The sequence below is a fragment of the Alosa sapidissima genome, chromosome 18, assembly GCF_018492685.1.
Source record: "Alosa sapidissima isolate fAloSap1 chromosome 18, fAloSap1.pri, whole genome shotgun sequence".
In the NCBI taxonomy this organism is placed as follows: Eukaryota; Metazoa; Chordata; class Actinopteri; order Clupeiformes; family Clupeidae; genus Alosa; species Alosa sapidissima.
Genome location: NC_055974.1, coordinates 17,124,751 through 17,140,685, shown reverse-complemented (window position 1 = coordinate 17,140,685; position 15,935 = coordinate 17,124,751). Strand labels below are relative to the sequence as shown.

The 15,935-nt window shown below is 39.1% G+C and overlaps 1 protein-coding gene across 3 annotated transcripts; it reads right to left on the bottom strand.

Annotated features, from left to right (window-relative positions):
• Positions 1-2,172: 2,172 nt before the first annotated feature.
• LOC121689435 lies at positions 2,173-15,935 on the bottom strand. 3 transcript variants are annotated; one of them, XM_042069262.1, is made up of 10 exons: positions 15,860-15,935; positions 15,101-15,367; positions 12,572-12,904; positions 12,174-12,446; positions 11,302-11,547; positions 11,082-11,210; positions 3,134-3,161; positions 2,868-2,968; positions 2,715-2,768; positions 2,173-2,619 (listed from the first exon to the last, which is right to left on the bottom strand). In XM_042069262.1, the coding sequence occupies exons 1-10, from the start codon at positions 15,891-15,893 to the stop codon at positions 2,579-2,581; spliced, it is 1,506 nt and encodes a 501-aa protein (XP_041925196.1). In that variant the 5' UTR covers positions 15,894-15,935; the 3' UTR covers positions 2,173-2,578. The 3 variants fall into 3 exon arrangements, with proteins under 3 accessions (XP_041925196.1, XP_041925198.1, XP_041925199.1); XM_042069264.1 differs by having other exon boundaries at positions 3,134-3,158; XM_042069265.1 differs by having other exon boundaries at positions 11,082-11,159.

Sequence of the window (15,935 nt, the reverse complement as noted above, 5' to 3'; positions counted from 1 at the left end):
GGAATCTGCATTGAAATTGTCTTTTGAGTAGTTTTCTATTTGAATCATACAAATAAAATATTTTTGATTTTGAGGTAAATAGTAAACCTAAACAGTCAAAAAATGTGTTTCAATACAGTGAAGTCAACTTAAAAATATAAGAGACTGAAGTGACTGTTTAGGTTTGAGAAACTGAATGAGTCATAGTAACATGAATATATTATTAGGAGTGATAACTTAAAAACATAAACTCCATTTCCAGTGTCAATTTTGTTATAACATTTTAACAATGGTTTCAAAATGATCAGGTTCATTGAACTTACAGTATCAACGATTTAAGTAGCGATTACTTAAAATGTTTGTTTGTCAAATTATTATGTTTCAGTTAATCAACTTCCAAAAAAATGAATGTGAATAACTTCTAGTTTAGAGTAGTAATTACTTAAAATGTTTGTTTGTTGAAATTATTTGTTTTAATGTTGTTCATTTTTTCAAAGATTTGGAGTCTTAAGAGCTTGTCTGACTAATGTAACAATAACTTAAAACATCTATTTCTCACATTATTCTTTTTAATTTTATCCTTGTCCTTAAAGATTTTGAGCATTACAAAAGTCTCATTTTAAGTAGAAATTACTTCAAAAATCTTTGTCTTTCTTTTAATCCATTTTAGCACAGGGGTTAATTGACAAACGTTTCGGCCTGATGGCCTTCGTCAGGCCGAAACGTTTGTCAATTAACCCCTGTGCTAAAATGGATTAAAAGAAAGACAAAGATTTTTGGAGTGCGACCATTTGCTATTTTTTATGAGTTCCCTGGATTACGCACCCACAAAGAAACAAGAGAAGAATCGGGAGAGCGCGGTGTTGGCCAAGAAAAAGACTATCATAAGTAGAAATTACTTAAAATATTTTTTAACATGGCTAAATATTTTGAGGTAATCAGTTTCATCAAATATTTTGAGTTAATTGAACCTGTTGGGGTTTACAGCGTGGCTGGTGTGCATGTGACATAATTCAAGACTGCCTCTATAATATCTGTATTGCCTATTGCTGTTATTCAGTGCAAAGTTCATCACTGGAGTTTGAAGATGACCTTCTTCCACATTTTTCTTTCATATGACTTTCATCTATGCCATCTTAGCTGCAACCTCCCAATTCCCAAGAACAATATGTTACAATTCTAATGACAAGCAAACTATAGAGACATATGATGCAGACTCACACATGAGTATTTCAGTTAGTAAGAGATTCAATTGATGGCATCTACACCGGTCGTGAAGTCATGACGGGTCATCTCAACAGTGGATTTTACAATTCGTCAGGACAACGCGCTCAAACAAAAACATACAGTAGGCTATATTGACATACACAAACAATCTAAATGAACTAAATGTACATATACTGTACACATACTTGAAATAAAGTTATGCTTGTCAGACTTACAGAGCAGCAGAACAAGTTTACTTGGCGGTCCCATGTTGTCCTCTCTATGAGTCTAAACTATTTCCTGTTTCTGAAATGTTGTCTCTTCATCTCACAGAAGTGTTGTTGCACTGTTGCACCATAATAGATGTTTTGTGCAAAACATTTTCTCTCTTGAGCTCTTGCTATAAATTAACGCATATACGTATATATAGAGGTTTTGATGTCTCTACTTTTTTATGACAACACTTCCACCTTCAATAAAGTGGGCAGTGTTATAACACCTCTCTTATGTTTTTAGCAGGCTACAGTCACATGAGCCCTCAACTGTGTCTCAGGTCTAACTACTGTACGCCACTGCTATTTTGAATCAAACTTCAAACTTCACACAAGTTTAAACCACCGCAATGTTGAAGTTGGAGTTAAAGTTGACTGATATTTAGCAGACAATTTTAACCAGAGCAACGTGTAACATATATCATGCCTGTTTCCGTCCTTTCATATTCGGCCCATGAACGCTGGAAAGTCCACCACTAATAGAACTTAAAAAACGTGGAGAGTGAGTACTTCAGATTTCAGTTTAATCTTCTGGAGACTTTTGGTTGAAGGTTCTACTGTATGTTGTGTGACTGGTGTCATGCCCTTCATTTTTGCAGTGATGGTTCACTGTGTCACTGTGTGTTTAAGAAATCAAACAAAACATGGTGTAGAGATTATTTTTGTATTTTATTTTTTAGTCATACAAATGGTACTCTGTAAAACACTGCTAAAAATGAGAGCACACATATTTTTGAACTGATCATACTTTGTCAAAGACACAATCTGGTTGATATATTAAAGAGGATCTAAATGGTCAAAATGTAACATTAACTATATGGAGTTCACCATTTTAGTCACCAGTTTAGTCAAAAAGCCTGCATCTCAAATGTAACAAAGGCAAATTTGCACCATGCAGGGTACACTTTTGGCCAAGCTGATACACATCAAAACAACTGGAATAAGAAAGAAACAATAAGTATGCTATGCTAACAATTAATAATCTATCTACAGTACACATCAGAAACATGTCAAATGTAAAAATTCAGCATTTAAAAAAACAAAAAAAACATGTTTAAACATATTGCCATTGTGTGATATTGAGATATTATGCATAGCGAATGGTATCTCATCATCCACTGTTAGTGTGCAATTTTCAAAGTTTCATATATGTTTGTATTTCCTGTAATTTAAAAATTACATAATTTATAACATATTTGTACAAAATGTTAGAGAATATCATGCATCATCTGAGACCATTCATAATGACAAACTTACTTGGTTGTAGAGGCATGTAATCTGCTTTAATGGTGTCATAGACATCCGTGGTACCTAAAGAGACAAGATTATAATTATATATATAATTATATATATAATTATTAAATTCTATCATAAATTTGATAATATTTCTATCCTCAAGGGCTGACTGACCTCTTTGCAATGGCATATATTCTGACTGAGCCCCATCACTTTCTCCAGGCTGACTCTGGTCCTGGTTTGATCTGTGATTGGTACATTCCCGCTGTTGACCACTAGAGAAAGACAGATATCTGCAATGAAACTTCATGAATGCAAATCAAATCTTCCTTCCAGCTGAAAGTAATCTGTTTGTTCAATGTTTCTGCCGGATCACTTAACTTCACTTATGTCAAACGTCTTAGCAATGGATACAAACACTTTTGGAGATGCACACTTACGGTGGTGTTGTCTGTATACCCAGACCTGCTGAGAAAGAACAAAGGTTGACATTTGAGCTCAGTTTTGTCTGGACAGCAACATTTGTGACACTCCACAGCAAAACCAGTCAGAAGTCACAAGTTGCTGTTATGAGATATATGAGAATGTAAGCTGTGTGCTAAAATGGGCAAATTATTTTTAGCATAATTTCACAACAAAATATTTACTCATGTTATGCATTAGTGTTGCAGAAGCCATACCTTATACCTTTTAAAATGTTTTTGAAACTATATAGTCATACCGGTGTCATGTTACCTGTCACCTTTCAGTATTTTAATGTTACCTGTATGTTCATTGAGTTTCACACAGATTAGATTGTTCTATTTTAGCTTACAAATACAAACACAGCAAGTTGAGAGCTAATGGGAGATATTCATTGTGTTAGATAAACATATGCTTTGGAAGCCTAGCAATTAAATGTAATAATCCCAACTATTCCTTAGAAGTTAATGGACGTGTAAAAAAAGAAGTTTATAGAAGTGTACTGTTGGTCTACTTATTTTGAACTAATCATACGTATAGCTTACTTTTTGTGTACTGATCAGAGAGACATTAAGTATACTTCGTAGTAAGCGTAGTAATTTAACATAAAGATTTAAATATATCTAGCCTGTACTTGGTACTTATACTGAAATGTACTCATACTGATGGAAAAGAAGTATATTTACTTGTACTTGTAGCCAGATACTGATCTTTGAGACGATGCATGACAGATTCTCATTTTAATTAATTTTATTCACTTACAGTGGGCAGTGCTTCGATTTGGCCAGCTTCACTCGCGGTCCGCGTGTGGGATCACGCGGTATCACGCGACTTTAATTTGTGTTTTTCCAGTGAGACGCTGCAACAACCCAAACAACCGGTAGATGGCTCAAGTGAGCAGGGTGTCTCGTAAAAAGAAATGGAGCCTGGAAAACCCTACACAGACTTCACTACAGACTTTAGCAGACTGGTTTAGAAATAATGTAATAGCCAGAAATATGCCTGCTCTGCCCTAATAAAGAAATATTTGGTTAACTGCGAGTGACGTTTGCAGCCGTAGAGACGCAGGACAAATTAAACATTCTGGTTTTCTCCGAGTGCATCGATGATAGACAGACATCATTTGGACAAAATATAGAGTATTAACCTCCTTTGCTCAGCCAAATGCCTTCCTGTTACGTCCTGTTATCACGGAGTTACAGGCGATAAACGATTTTTGATGGTCACAAGTTTACTTCATTAGGGACTGTTCGTTATTTATTTAAGGGGCTACCGGAGGAGTTTTGGGAGCATTAGTCCAAAAAGACGTGACCCTCCCTCGCCAGCAATACATTTTTCTATGACCCTCCAAAGTGATTATGAAAAAATCACTGTCAACTTTTTCCGGGTTTGTCGCCTACTGTATTTTAACGTTTTCACATATTTGGCCATAAGCCGTTTATCATAGGCTATCACGAAACCAAACTACAAAGGCGAACACTTTAACAGGGGGAATTAATTGGGCATGAATCATGCTGAACGCTATTTCGCTACCTTAGAATAATAAGGTTCTATCTGTGTTTTGAGTAGGTACAACCGGGACGATTGAAACGGGGACGAATGAAACATTCCGGTTTTCTCCGAGTGCAACGATGATAGACAGTTTGGACAAAACATGGAGCATATTAACCTCCGTTGCTCAGCCAAATGCCTTCCTGTTACGTCCTGGTATCACGGAGTTACAAGCGATAAACGATTTTTGATGGTCAAGTTTACTTCATTAGCGGTTTATTTTTTTGGATTATTAAAGAGTGTTTTTCATTTAAAGGTTTGACTTCGTGCTTATTCAGTAGAGCATTTAGTGCTCTCCCCAATCCCAGACGTTCACAGTGCATGTTTGTTTGTAATGGATGCAACCGCGAGATAGGCTATGCATTTGACAATGAGTTGTTAACAGAACCAAGACATATAGCCCAGCAGCAATCTAGGGACTGGTCGTTATTTATTGAAGGGGCCACCGGAGGAATTTTGAGTGCTTCAGTTGGAAGTTGCATGACCCTCTCTTGTCTGCTAGAAATTGTTCAATGACCTTCCGACAGAATTGTTAAAAAAGACATGACCCTCCCCTGCCAATTGTCTTCCGCCCGCGCCACAGCCACACACTTTGTGATAACGTTCTTAAATCAATCTTTCCCGTGAGCTTGCATGCTACCAGTCCTTCCTTTTCAAATGTGTTGCGCCTGTTTGCACAATTTCACAAATAATCATATGTGATTAATAGTATGACAAAAAAAATCCCTGTGCACGGGGACCGAAACAATGCATGCCAACTTTTTCCGTGTTTATCACGTATTTTAACTTTCCCCGCTGTCTTGCCGTTTTAATGTTTTCCCGTAGAATATCCCATATTTTAATACTCTCATAACAGCCCTGCCATCGGGCCTGTCTCTGTGTTGCCCTGTTGCTACCCCTTGCCCTTCCAACGAAACAGATGTCTTCAAATCATCGTTTTCCTTGCTTGAAGGCGAACTTAGAGTGATGTTAACCTATTTAAGTTTAACGGCGCGATTGTCGTGAGAGCACGATTCATTGGCGCTTGCATGTTCGGCCTTATGTCTACGTGCGCACCTGAGGCTACTCAGCTGCAAGAGAAATAATTTCCCCTGTTTGTATGTTCACTGCAGGTTGGCCTACCATAACTTACCAACTCTGCACTGTAGACTGGCTATTTATATTTTTCTGTGAAATAAGCAAATGTATTTGTTCAACTTTATGAAGCAGAATTACGCATAGGGTACTTGGAACATAATACATTTGACAAAGGACAGATGAATGTTGCTAGTGACAAAATATTAACTTTCAGTGTTTTACGATGTCTTTGTCATGGGGAAGTGTTTTTCCCCATGCATTTATTCTAGGTTACTGTCAGTGACTGCCGTGAGAGAAGCGGGTTCTGTGTTTCGTTCATGTCAGTGACTGACGCGAGAGAAGCGGGGTCTGTGTTGTGTTGTGTTGCGTTGCGTTAATTTATTTTCATTGGGCATACCGTGCCGTGCCGTCCACAGCTCTTCAGTTCTGACAAAGCCAAAATTACTCCTTTTGAAACAATGAGTGCAGGAAGCGCGTTTGTATGGTTATATTGCTTGACGGGGGGGTCCCAAGCAGCTTTCAGCCATAAGGCTACTTTGAGAACATTTCAATTCACCCGACACTAATATTCAAAATGTTGAAAACTATTTCGGCATAGCCTATAAAGCAGTTTAATTAAATGGAATGTTAGTTGTAAACAAACGAGCTACTTGGTGAGGCTTGGCCTCACAGATGCGCTCGTGCCTTAGATGGCAGGAAAAATCTTCACGATAGGCCTATTAACTAACCACCCGATTCACGTTGGCTGGGGGGAAGGGGGGCCATCAGACAATTGTGCCCAGTTAATCCGGCCCTTCCTCCAAAAAATCACACCTTCCCACCTCTGACAGCTTAAAAGAAGTCAAGATGACTCCTTACTCACAGACCTATTCACAAACCTGCGGTTTTGAAATCCTATGCAGCTACAGGAGCTTCCAATCGCGAGGAAGCAATTTTGCATTGTAGGCATAACTAACATGCAATAACGCCGCCAACAACAACCAAAACTAGGCTAATCATTGTCAACATGTAAATTAAATGTAACATTAGTGTGAATCAAATTAAAATGTTCTCTTTTGCAAACGTAGGCATAGTAACAGAATAATTTAATAATGTTACAAAGATACTACATCAATCCGTATGTTTCATTGGGCTACTAGGCTATTTGTTTTGCCTTGATTCATTTAGGCTAGGCCTTTTTATTCAGGGGCCGTATTCACAAATAATTTTAAGGCTAAAAGTAGCTCCTAACTGGCGAATTTAGGAGCAACTCCTAAAAATAATGGGCGTGTCACTCCTAACTTCAGGACTCCTAATTTTTTCACAAAAAGTAATTCACAAAGCATTTTAGACCTAAATGTAGCACCTAAGTCTGGGACAGCTTAAGTCGAGAGGACTCCTAACTCACTAAGGCCTATTCATAAACAGCTTTTTTGTGGCATTTTACGTTGCAATGTTTTGAAATAGCCTATGCGCAACAGGAGCTTCCAATCGCAAGGGAACAATTTTGCATTCATAAAAGGGATGCAATAACGCCACCAACAACAACCAAAACTACTCATTGTTAACATGTAAATGAAATGTAACGTTTCATTGTGAATCAAATTAAAATGTTCTCCTCTTTGCAAACGTAGCCTAGGGATATGGTGACAGATTCATTTAATAATGTTGCAAAGGTAGGCTACTGCATCAATCCATAGGCCCATGTTTCATTAGGCTACTAAGCTATTTGTTTTGCCTTACTCTTTATTCATTTAGGCTAGGCCTTTTTATTCAGTTATTAATCATCTTCCGTCCTTCACACTACTTGTGTAGCGCACGCATTCTCCGACCTGTCACCTGTCAGTCATCATCGGAAGAGAGGTGTTTGGAATTCCCGCGTTACAATCGTCAGCCAATCAAGGTGGTCACTTCAGTCAAGCTCGTGCATGAGTAATGACGTCATCCATAGCCACGAAGACTCACTCCTAGTTTAGGAGTTGTCTGAAAGGCTTTGTGAATAACGTTTAAGAGAAAACTCCAATCTAAAATCTTTAAGTGCGATTTAGGAGTAGCCTACTCCTAGTAGTAAGATAAAAGCCTTTGTGAATAGCCTACGGCCCCAGTTATTCATCATCTTCCGTCCTTGTGTAGCGCACGCATTCTGAGACCTGTCACTCATCATCGTAAGGGAGGTGTTTGGAATCATGCCCGCGTTACAATCATCAGCCAATCAGCCAATCAAGGTGGTCACGCTTGCCCATTTACCCAAATTAATGGTCGAATATTACTGATGATCATTGTTATTTAAGAACATGCAGTGTGCTTAGGGTACCAAAAACATCTTGCTCGTAAAAAAGCATCATAACGCACATTCTGGCGGGTCTGTTATTTACTGTAGGCTGCGCAAACCACATGCCTTTATTTTGGGCAAGCCTGCATTCATTCAACCTTTATTTATTCTCGGAGGGTCATTGAGGGAAGCCCTCATTTTCAATGAAGCCGAAATTACAGAAGCGAAGCAAAGCGCTCCACAAACAAGACAACATTCGAGGCCTTCTGTTGAAGAATTTTATATAAAGCCTGCGCTGACAGTAATCCTCCTGCCCCTGATAGGCCTACCACAGCTGTGGATAGTGTGGAATGTTCAAGTAATAACACAATCCAATGTGTGTCTCAATTGTCCCCCGCTGACCACCTCACACATTTCTCTAGATTTTGCAACGAACTTACATGACACAATGCCATAAAATATGCCAGTTTTAGGACACAGAATAATGTTTGTAATGATACCAGGTAGGCCAGGTATTGTCGAAGGTGCATGGTGAAGTGAAATTCTTACTTTGGAAAACAAACATTTGCCGATATCATCGCCGATCATCAGAATATTGCAATAGATTCTGTGTTCTGGACTGCAGGTAACTTGTTAAGCCAGTGGTTATCAAACTTTTATTTCATTCCCCACTTTGATCAAGGGGCATGACTGATGATAGTGGAGATAACGTGTTATCCCGAGGCTTTTGCAAGTCAGCATCTTTGACGGTAGTCTATTAAAAATTAAAAAAAAGTTTTCGATGTCCCAAACGGAGAGCCATACTTTATTGTTTTTAACGATCTCTATGCTACTCACAAAAATGTAGGCATGGGGACATGATGAAGTAGGTTATCCAACTGTCGTGTGTTAAATTATTGTGATTACGAGCCAGTGGTTTTCAAACATTATGTGTGACTCGGACATCTAACTAAATGCAACAGGCTCATATCGTCCTCGCATTCGCAAAATGAGGACCAGTGTTTTGACAAATTGCAAATAGCTATTCGTTTTAACTATTTTTTTACAAAAAGCACTTCATACTATCTTAATCTTGGAATATGGGGAGGGAAGTGGCGCGTCTGCAGTCAGCCAAATATGAATGTAATTCGGCGGCATAAAGCAGACGTAATTGTTTATTGTACAGAAAAATAAAAATGACATGTCAAGCAGTCAATTGACTACATTGCAGTCAAGAAGTAGGCCAAATTAATTTACGAAACCAAAACGTGGGTCATAGTTGTCTAAGCCTCTATTGCGTAGCCTGTTAAAAACGTAGCCAGATAGTACTAAATCGGCAACAACATTGTTTTCTGCAGAAGCCTACCCAAGGCTACAGATTAATTCTGAACAGTTATTTCTCTACTGGCTCAATTATCACACCACTGTTTTGATTTGCGTAGTTGCGTTAACCCCAACACTGACAATAATGTAGACAGCAAATTTCGATTTTCGTGTAGTCAAGCCTTAAGCCATACCCAAGTAGCCTAAATCGAGGTAATGTTTAATTATGCCTGATTTATTTTGTTATTGAATTCGTAGGCTGGGATTACTCTCGGCAACAATGTAAGGGACGGCAGGCAGAGCGATGTACAGTGGCAGAGCGACGCACAGTGGCTGAAAGTGGTACTAAAGCTTCACGCAGCTTCACACCGCGTAATGCGCGAATGAAGTGGTCATTTGAAAGCGATGCCCACTGTAGCTGATTCTAATATTACTCTTCTGGTAAACGTATATTTTTAGTGAAAGTATACTTTAAGTAGACTATCATAAACATGAAAAAATTGGGTTAGGAATACTTGTCAACACTGGGTGGCAGTAGCTCAGGGGGAAGGAATTGTCCAGAAACCGGAAGGTTGCAGGTTCAAGCCCAGCTCCTCCTGACAAAGCAAGTAACCTCAAAAATCCTCCTGATGTGCCAGTTGGTGCCTTGCATAGTAGACTATTGGCGCGTGTGTGTAATATGAATGCAGTATATAAACAAGCCATATAAATACAGTGTGTTAGTAAACAATGCACGCACCTACATGTACTGTATATAGGGTTAGCGCTTCGGACTTGTAACCGGAGGGTTGCCGGTTTGAACCCCGACCAGTAGGCACGGCTGAAGTGCCCTTGAGCAAGGCACCTAACCCCTTACTGCTCCCCGAGCGCCGCTGTTGTTGCAGGCAGTTCACTGTGCCGGGATTAGTATGTGCTTCACTTCACTGTGTGCTGAGTGTGTTTCACTAATTCACGGATTGGGATAAATGCAAAGACCAAATTTCCCTCACGGGATCAAAAGAGTATATATACTTATACTTACTTATACTTGTAGTGCATCTAAAAATGTACTACTTTTACACCTTAAAAGTACTTAAAGTATACTATAATACTGAGCTAAAAGGTAAGCTAGAAGTGTATAACTAGAATCTTCACTAGTTTACTTACAGTATAGATCTCAGTACTTACGTGTTTACTATTATAAACTGAAAGTGGGCCACATTTTGTCCGAAGAAGTATAAACATAGTACATGTACAAGTTTACCACATTTCTACTAATACTTTTACTACCTACACATACATAAACATAAACTTGGGAATTATACTTCAACTGCACTTCAGTTTACGTGATAAAATAAACTTTAAAGATACTTTTTTTTGGTAAGGGATTAGCGACACAAATTTCTGTTGGAACTTGTTAAGAGTACATAATGGCAGCAGACATGAAGTTCCTGACCGTTAACGTAAGTGATTTGACACACAGCCTTGGTATAGCAGAGCCCAAACAAAAGTTTACAGACATATTTCTGACTTTCTGTGACATGTACAAGCAGTACACTTTGAATGACCTTTATCTCAGCAGTATGTTGGTCAATAGTTGGTATAGGCGTTGTTTGAAAGATTTTATGGTCTTTCATAAAACCACTTAACCTAATGTGACCCATACGTCTGGTTTCGCTGTGGACGTGGAGGGTCACTTTTTCTAGAGATGAACACTTCAGTTTGGCTTACTTAATGGAGCAACTGAATGGTTGAAGAGCACCTACCTTTCAGCTTTTTGAAACGATACAGCAGGAACAGAATTATGATGAGGACAACCATGATCACCAGTCCAACAACCCCGCCTATTGGAACCAGCAGAGAGGATCCAGAATATGGAGCTGGCACAATTAGGACTGAGACACAAATTACATTTCAATTGGTTGTGAATATGTTGTATTTATTACTTTTGGTTATTAATGTGATTATTTGAGTTATTGGTTTTACCCTTTACTGTGATCCAGCTCACAGGTGACTCTCCTCTCTCTGGGTTGCTGCACTTATAGAGGCCTTCATGTGACTTTGAAACTGCAGGGATGGTCATCTCTCCTGTGGTGGAGGTCTGCAGGAGTGTCCCATCTTTATAGAAGTCAGCACTGATGTTTGATGGCTGGTAGCGATATCTACAGCGCTGAGTCAGAGGATCTCCCTCAGTCTCAGGATGGACAGGACTCTCCAGGATCACATTACCAGCTATGCAGCACACAACAGTCAAACTAAATGTATTACAGCACATTCAATTTGTTTCTCAAGGCTTCATACAGTAGAGTATGTGTTTAAACCTAAGAATGAAGAACAATATTCGTTCAGCTTTATTCATTGGTTTCTATTCTTTAATTTGATAAGTGTGCATGTTTCACCCTGATCTTGTTGACAATTTAAATGTTAATGGCACAGTAAGCAGAACCAAACCCCATACCCCTCATCATTGCCATACTGATTTAATATCCAGCCAAAAATGGCAGTAATTAGTAGTGGCTATTTAGTTAGTAGTTGTTTCAGCAGTTTCTTATGGTATGGTTATGATATTTAGCAGACAAAAGTGACTGTTTAAACCAATTTACTTTACAATGACATCAATTTATATCACATTAACATTAGAAGCATACTTGGCAAAGAAGGAGGAAGCATTACAGTATGCTTAAGGTACAAGGAGTCGAAAAAGAGCGGGAAAAAGGGAAACATCACTTCCACTGAACAGTGATGTTATAACTCCATTAGATAATGATATGTATGTTAACAATTAATCATGGTTTGTTCATGACAATGAAGTAAATATGTTTCAAAAATATGTCAATATTTACTGAAGGTTTACTCACTCACTGTGATGTTGACAGGATTACTCTGCTCTCCAGACTCAGACTGACACCAGTAAATTCCACTGTCTGATGAAATTGCTTTTTCTGTTCTACAGGTGGATCCTGCTTCTGTCCAACTAGTGGGACACATTTTATTCTCTGACCATCCTGTGAACCATCTCAATCTCCATCCAGTTAAGTTTACGCTCCCCACACAGCTCAGGGAAAGAAACTCATGATCAAAATGATGATTTCTATTGGGATGGACAACCAGGGAGGATGGAGGGGAATGACCTAAATCAAATAGGGAAAACAGGTTATGACACAGTCTGACATTTTAGGACAAAACAGCAGCTGTGTCCTGGGCAGTTTGTTTACAGTAAAACTAATCGGCATTGCAATAAAAAAGTGTACATCACCTGTGACCCAGAGAGGCTGAGGTTGGCTGAACTCTGTGTGATAGGCTGGCTCTCCTCTCTCTGCTCTGCACACATAACCCCCTGTGTGTCTAAGAGCAGCAGGGCTGAGAGTGTAGGAGCCTCCAACTCCTCTGATGCTTTCTGAGAGCAGCTCTACATAATATGCTCTGCTTTCATATGTAAAATATGTCAACCCATGCCTGTAGGGGGCAGTCTTGTACCAGTGGAATCTCCAGTCTGTAGTGGAGCCTGTAACCTCACAGCTCAGAGTCACTGAGTCTCCTTCAGTCAGCCAGGTCTGTGGAGGTCCTCTAACTGCTGGCTTTGGTTTTTCTATTTGTGATTAGAATATTTTCATATTAAATGTTAAAGACTATGCCATAGGCATGTGGAGAAAATATACTGTAATTATTACAAAAAAGGAAAATGACTCACATTGCAGTATGCAGTATTACATACTGTAATACAGTTTTTCACAATAGCTAAAACACTAAATTCTCTGAACCAAATTCTCAGTTGCCTGAACACATTTCTTGAATCTATCACCCTTTTGGCAACACTTTAACAGATTTCACATATAAAACACAATTTGCAGATATGAGACTCAAATGACTCAATGGACAGAAATGATCAGTGAGGCATTCAGAGTACATTATACATACCCAGCTCTTATTGTACCACTACACCGCTGATGACAGTGTTCCAACGGGTGTAATTTCCAGTACAGAAAGTACAGAATGCAGTAGAATGCAGCCCTCTAAATTATACTAGGCTACATGTAAGAAAGAAGTGCCAACGTAGGTGCTCCTCTAGTGGATAAAATGTGATGCAGTGAAGTAAAAGGCTTGCACCAATTTAGGAAAGTTTCCTAATGGATCCACTGCAGTGGAAAATATGTGGTAGGTGCCTTTACAAAGGCATAAACTTGAGGTTCCCTACAGGTGCTTTTCTGATGATACAGAAATATTAAGTGCCCTCTTAGATAGTACTGTGCTAACTGCGGCACGACTATGAAGTGTCCTTGCAATGAACGTATCCCAGTTTAATGAGATGTAGTGCCCTACAGTCTTCCCTGCCATGCACCCTCTACAGAAGGTTTTCCCAAAGTCAGTGCCATGACGTGAGTTTAGGGTGCCACCATAGACTGTATACAGTATATATATATTATATATATATATATATATATATATATGTAAGGGATAATGTATAGAACGCCGGTCATTATGGGGAAAATAAGTCCCGAGAGGGCGAACCGGACCGCAACGCACCAGTAGAGGGGTCTTGTTTCGCCCTGAAGGGACTTATTTTCCCATAATGACCGGCGTTCTATACATTATCCCGCTTATTATACGGCTACTTGCAAAAAGGAAAAAAAAAACTCCATGATATGTCTCTTTACACTTATTTGTTAACGTTTCGTCGTGGCTTTTGCTGAGAAACAAATAGTTTGCAACACACGCTGAACTTGAATCAAACATTCTTTAGAACACAGCTGATCAACCGTCTGCTTTCACTTTTGAATGAAATTCCAAGCGCAAACTCCGTTGCCATTGACAGCGGTCATTCTTGTTTTCAGAGGTCCTTTCCCAAGAAATAATGACCGCTAGAACTTTCGGAAAAGTCAATGGAGCATTCTACTTGCATTGTGAAGAGCCGTATAATAAATATATATATACAATCTATGCAGATCAGGCTAATATCTAGCTGACATTTTGATGTTCTCAACTGCACTGTCCATATTTTCATTTTCAATGGGCACTTTAGGCCAGGGCATTTGGTGTTGCAATAATAACATGAGCAGCCATGTCACTGCAGACCCTCACCCCTATCTCTGTCACAACGGAAAGGACAGTCATGTAGGAGGGCAGAGATGTGGGTTCTCTCACACGGATGATGTGATACCATGGGCCATGTTATTTACCCCTGAATGAGGCCCCTCAGTCAAATAACACAGTTCATGCTGTGATGTGATAATCATGTGTGATATCATGCTTTGTAATTGACATCTTTTTTCACATTGCCATTCATTTTTTGAAACATTCTACCCTTTTATCAAAACTGTAAACACAATCCTCCATTTTCCATACTTCATTTTTTTCTGGATTTCTGGAGTGTTTATACCGGATCTGTGTTTGCATATTTAATACGTTTCATACACGTGTTTCAACACTGCATTTCGGTCGTTGCTTTTACCTTACCATTACCTTACGCATGTCAGTTATGTATCCACCAGCTGCCTGCCTGCAGCCTACTTCCAAAACTCCAAAGCTGCTTGCTGTCAGATTTGGTTCCGAGGGCACAAGTTCAGTGTATCAACAACACTCAATAAAAGTTTATGTGATGTGTTAATCAATTAAATTCCCAACAATTTCACAACAGCTAGTTCACTTTTCAAAAGTTAACTTTTGTTACCTCACCATTCTCCATTCCCCTTCAAAGACAGCATAATTCCATTCATTATTTTGTCCTGCCAGAAGATCCAATTGAGTCTTCATGCTGTTACACAAACCAATTTCAAAATTGACTCACCTTTGCACTCAATGTGACTATGCTCACTTAAAGATGATGTCTGGGGACGGTCCTTCCTCTGTCCAGAGCACTGGTATTGACCAGCCTCTTGTGGGAGTGTGATGGTGATGGTCTCACTGTTTCCACCTGGAACTGGGCTGTTGTCTCTGTACCAGTAATACTGACTCCAGTCTGTGTACTTTGCTACTTCACACCTCAGAGTGACTCTCTCTCCAGAGTAAAAAGGACTCTGAGGAGACACCACCACCACTGCAGCTGTAGGGGGAGCTGTGGGAGTAAAGACATACTAAATGGCAATACAGCGAATATCAGCACAGTGAACAAAGTTTAGTGATGTTTAGATGATCAGTACATTTAATCAGACACAACCAAGCACACAAAGGTCTTCTTATCTATGTCTTTATACCTAAAGACATGGCTTCACTAATTAGATTTTAAAGTTTAGTCACGTTTAGATGATCAGTACATTTAATCAGACAAGCACACAAAGGTCTTCTCATTGATTTATTTATACATAATAATTATAATAAGATTTTAATGTGTGTAATGAGTGGTTTCAGTACATTTAGATTTGTTTCATGCCCTAATGGTTAACTGTTTAGTGCCTAACACAAGTGACGGTGGACATTGTATGCACTTAGAGGAAAGTGAGATTCTGCACACAGTGTCCACACCCATTACATTCATATCAGTGAAACAGCACCAACAATATATTGGTAGGGTGTCAGGCAAGTGTGATGTATCAAACATCAGAAATACCTTCTGTGGATCCGATGCTGATTTCTGCACTCATGACTGATTTCAAGAGGGGAAGAGTGAGAGAAAAGCAGTAGAA